This window comes from Octopus bimaculoides, chromosome 1, assembly GCF_001194135.2.
Source record: "Octopus bimaculoides isolate UCB-OBI-ISO-001 chromosome 1, ASM119413v2, whole genome shotgun sequence".
In the NCBI taxonomy this organism is placed as follows: Eukaryota; Metazoa; Mollusca; class Cephalopoda; order Octopoda; family Octopodidae; genus Octopus; species Octopus bimaculoides.
The window spans coordinates 108,856,011-108,861,600 of NC_068981.1; the positions used below are offsets into that span (position 1 = coordinate 108,856,011).

At 34.3% G+C, this 5,590-nt stretch overlaps 1 protein-coding gene across 1 annotated transcript; it reads left to right on the top strand.

Moving 5' to 3' along the window:
* Positions 1-16: 16 nt before the first annotated feature.
* On the top strand, positions 17-5,536 carry LOC106871697 (histamine H3 receptor). The gene is made up of 2 exons (XM_014918304.2): positions 17-138; positions 1,050-5,536. Exon 2 carries the CDS (start codon positions 1,503-1,505, stop codon positions 3,099-3,101), a length of 1,599 nt encoding a protein of 532 aa, XP_014773790.1. The 5' UTR covers positions 17-138; positions 1,050-1,502; the 3' UTR covers positions 3,102-5,536.
* Positions 5,537-5,590: the final 54 nt, after the last annotated feature.

Sequence of the window (5,590 nt, forward strand, 5' to 3'; positions counted from 1 at the left end):
CACACACACACATACATGACAGTTGATTTTTGCTAATGAAATAGCCAAGCAAGTCTTTCTTTAATTCTTTAATTTCTCCTTTTCCTTCTCTCTCTCTCTCTCTCTCTCTCCACAACACAAATTAGCGACTCGGAACTGGTACGTTATTTTGATTCTTCTTGCTTTCATCTTTCTAATTCCGTTCTTTTTTTTTTTCTTGTTTATTTTGTGTTAGACTTTTATTTTATTTCTAATTCTTTTCCAACCCTTCTATTATTTCTACCCCCTCTGCTAATCCCCAACAACCACCCACTACCACACGCGGCATCACCAACTGCAGACGCTGATGTGGTCACCATATACAGACTTAACAACGCTCTTGTCTGCCTCACATATTACAACCATCTCGCACATTCTTCACATACTGATATAGTAGCACCTTTAGTTCTCAGTGAGAGAGAATCAGTCAGTTAGAGATGAAGACAGACGAGCAGAGACCAAAGCAGGAAGTGAGGTGGTAAGGCGGAGAGGAAGATTAGATGTAAAAGAGAAAGTGGGAGAGAGAGAAATACACCCACAAACACATACATTACCGCCCTTATACATGCGCACTCACAACGCGTACTCACACGCGCAGTCACAAATAATTAAAGGAAAGAGGATGAAAAACAAATAGTACAAGCTTGCTATCAACAAATGAGCAACTTCAGTTTTGCAGTAAACTTGACTGGCAACATTCTCCGTTGTAGTTGCTTTATCAAGATCAGTGTAGGGAACTTATTACACTGACAGGATATGGTATTGTACTAAGCGTATATATTTATACACCTCATCAGTATAGCTGCCATTTAATATTTATATTCTGCAATGAACACATGTCTCTTCAGTCAAAGAGATAGCATATCAGAATATATATACTCTTCATGAACATTTTAATGACATTTCAACTGAAAAAATATCATAGATTTTGTTACAAAATATACATTTATTTCTATATTTATCTACCAATTCATATATTTATACAGACAAATACTTGTATTCATTTCTCGCACATTGCAATTTATTTGCAGGAAACGAAGGAAGATTATTCAACGGTGGAAATTAATATTTTCTGAAGTCTGAAAACTTTACACAGGACAACTATTCGTGTTACCATTCGAGATATTGGAAGTGACACTACATGAAATGAATTCTAAAGAACTATTACTAAACGAAATATGTTGAAATATTTTGAACAACTCAGACAACCTTCGATTTCTTTCCTTTTGTTATGCTTTTGTCTTTGACTCTAAAACAGGACGGTACTTCTTTGGATTTTACCTGGAATGATTAGAAAACTCAGAGACAAGCCTTGTGAGCTGTCATCAAGCGGAGGTTTTCAGTTTAAACACTCTGTTTTGATTTGTTTTTGTTTTCATGTGTCCATGAATGTGTGAATTAATTTTTGCACTATTTTTGACTTTCCAATTCTATTTTAAATTGCATATATTTTATTTTGAGCTTTCATACTTATTTTACAAAACATGGAAAATGTTTCCAAAGATATTTTGATGGGACCATCTCCTGTCGGTGGAGATAGCGGGGAGTTTTGGAAATATCTAAAAGTATTACCAGTCATTACTCTAACTTTAATTACACTTATTGGTAACGGACTGGTCACTATAATGTTTATTCGCTACAAACAACTTCGGAAATGTAAGAACATTTTCATTGTCAGCCTTGCATTTGCTGACTTTCTCATTGGATGTACGATGCCTGTTTACATACTTGAAGAACTAGGAGGAAGATTATGGTCAATACAAGGGCCTTTCTGCAGGGTGTTCCTCATGTTTCGATATTCATTGTTCTATATCTCTCTTCTTAGTATTATGCTGATATCTGTAGATCGATGGTGGTCTATAAACCACCCATTTTCCTATCGAGTCCGTCAAAGCAGAAAACTTGCCCTCTGGTCTGTTTTGCTGAGCTGGGGACTTAGCTTTGCTATTTATGCTCCACCAACACTTGGATGGAATGATGTCGACCATAGTAAAAACCAAGTAGTTGTCACACCAAAAACATTGTTTTCTATATTATCATCTACCGTTGGACCAATTGCTTCTGAAACTACACCTTCACAACCTGTAATCTCCATTGACAGCACCCAAGTGACTTGCCATGCCCCATTTGAAAATAATCTAATCTTCATTGCGTTGACTTCTATTATCTTATATTTGCTACCGTTACTAGCTTTGTGGATAATTAACGCTAGTATTTATTTTAAGATTAGTCAGCGGAAAGGAATGAAAATTCGACGATCTCTAAGCACATCGGACACTTTCTTTCTCAATTACCGAAAATCATCCTCAGAATCGGATACTATGGGACAGCTGGAAGAGTTTCTTGACAACATGTTACCAAATATTCATCGGAAAGGAAGCAATGTTGGTGGTATGTTAATATGTGATGAAAAAAGAAACTCTTTCGTGGGTCCTTTATCAACGAGACGAAATCCCCTAAGTCACTATGTATCGAATACCTCAGCATTCGCACAATATGCTCGAATCATTCAACATAAGAGACATGTCTCTTTCGATGCTACTGGAATGATGATGCCTGTTACAAAACAGAAGCGATACTCTATTATTGGGTTAACCAAGGGTGGAAGCACCAGTAGTAATAGCAGCAGCAGCAGTAGCGGTTCCTCCAGCTCCGGTAGCCGTAGTGGTTTGGCTCTGCGCCGTCAAAGTGATGATTTGGTTAAAGACATGTTCGTCAAACAGGACAAGAAAGCTGCCTGCTCGCTGGGCTTTCTTGTGCTAGTTTTCACACTTTGTTGGACACCATACACCGTGTGCAGCATTCTGAGATCTGCCTACGGGAGTTGGTATATACCGTCTCTTGCTATGACAATAAGTTATTGGGTTCTCGCCACCAACTCTGCCATCAATCCTTTCCTTTATGGCCTCTGCAACAGTGACTTCCGTAAAGCATTTAGGTCTTGGTGTAAAAATCGAAACTCCAAACAAAGACGCTTCGAAGAAGCTCTTCTTTATTATGGTATCCCACAAAATAATGAACCGGAAGTAATACATGAACAAACTTCTTCGACTCCGTCCCGGGATTCCCGCAAAATTCCTTGAGTGATTAAAAAAAAGATAACAAGGAGGGAAACATTTCTAAGCGCAAACAATTTCTTACGGTTAGAGTTTAGGTGAGGTCATCCATCGCAGTAATATGGGACAGATCCTTTATTTAAATCGACCGAAAACCGCGAAGATATTGTTTGAAAATTCAATCTAAGAAATCAAATGAGCACTGTGACTGAAGCAAATAGAATTCCTACATGCATTTTAAGAATTAAAATCAACGGATGTGCAAGAAGAATAAAAAGAGATGAGGCCCAAATATCATTGAAGTTTGGCATATACTTGTTAACTATATTTGGACAAATAAAACTACCAAAATGGGAACAAATCTGTTATCAACAGACACCATGTGCATTCTGGAACCATTAACCAAAAGAAATTAACTGACTCTAAAAAACAAAACTCTTTTTGTTTTGTTTTTGTTTATGTTTCGTATTCTTGTATTTTTCTTAACTTTTTCCTTTGTTATTGAAGAAAATCAAACTTTATATGAATGATTTTTTTCAAGTATGAATGGACAGTCCGATTTTCATCCCCATTAACATCACTACAATTAACATTATTATATTGTTGTTGTTATAAACATTTTTATACTGTCATGTTTATCACACTATCATAACTATCGTCTTCATTATCGCGGAAAAGCCGACATCATTTCCATCATTCTCAATATTTATAGGCTTCTACTACTTTTGAAATTTTATTTATATATCTAAGCATTTTACTCATATATTACCTTCGCTTATGACGTCAGATGAGTTGTTGTCAATGTACTAAATATAGATTATATTCAATCTGGATGTCATTCCCGTGCGACAAAGTCAGAAACCACGCATAAACGTGAAGTACACTTTTTTTTTTAAGCCTACACATAATCAATCTCATTAAGTCACGCAGTGATACATTTATGCCCGCCTGACACGTGCATAGACATATACACTACAGCTAGAGACACCCACACACAAATGAACATGTGTGTGTGTATGCATGTACGAATGTATGTGTACATGTATGTGTATGTATGTATGTACATACATATATATACTTATACATATGTATGTATAATAACTACATAAAATATATATGATACACATAATGTATATAATATATATGTGTATATATACGTATATACATACAAAGACACGCATGCATATTGTTAATTGACTGATTGTGCTGAAAATATACAAGTACTGGTGAGGAGAAAACTGGCAGACGACTTATTATTGTTATTATTATTATTGTATTATTATTACCCCCACTCCCAAGAAAAAATGAATTCATATGAACACTTATTAATTAAATCTACGCCATTGAACCCATATAATTGTTACAGTGAAAATACAATGCCTTTTTTTTTCGCAATATAAAATCAATATAATATGCATGTGATTAATTTGTTGTCACCCAGCGTATGTCAATGAAGACGCAACATAAATATTCTTAATAGGGAGAAATGCTGTAAGTATTCTAACTCCCAATTGTTAATCTAATAATTATTTGTCTCTGTGAAGTATTTATTGATACATGCTGTAGATTATTCCCCGGTAAATACATTACTAAACGAATCGGCAGCTTAGTTTAGTTTGCCTGTTAAAACATATTTTAACCAAAATTGTTTAATAGATTTTTCAAAAGGCAAAACACACCTATTTCCAGTTTCTCTCCACATCAATGTCCATATTTATAACTGAAAAAGATATCTTTATTTATTTAAGTAAAATCATGGACATATTCGAGACGGTAGGGAGAGATTTTGAATTTAGTCCAGTACCAGATCAAAAACAATAATAATAATAATAATAATAATAATAATAATAATAATAATAATAATAATAATAATAACAATAATAATAATAACAATAATCATCATCATCATCATCATCATCATCATCATCATCATCATCATCATCATCATTATTATTATTATAACGCAGGCAATATTTATATCATGTATATCGTAAGGAACAAATTGAAACGAGATTTCTTATTTACATGCTGTTATGCTGGTATATATGTGCATGTGAGTGTGTACGGAAAGAGAAGACAAATGGTAATAAAACAGAAAGAGAGAGAGAGAGAGAGAGAAAGAGAGAGAGAGAGAGAGAAAGAAAAAGAGAGAGAGAAAGAGAGAGAGAGAGAGAGAGATTAAAATTGTTGTTGGTCTTTCGTTGAATATAGTGTCGACAAATTGATTAAAATATATACTTATAAATCCTAAGTATGTTTCTATAGTTGTAGATCCTAGTACGGGAAACAAACAGATGTATTACGAATGCATGTGCGTGTGTGTATACATACAAGAAAACACACACACACACATACACATATATACATATATATATGTATCTATGTATTTATGTGTGTGTGTGTGTATATATATACGCACATACGCGCGCACACACTCTTTCTCTTTCTTTCTCTCTCACACACATACATACATGTATATATATATATATATATATATATATATATATATATATATA

Coding starts and splice junctions, on each gene's coding strand:
- LOC106871697 (XM_014918304.2), top strand. CDS start 1,503: ATGGAAAATGTTTCCAAAGATATTTTGATGGGACCATCTCCTGTCGGT.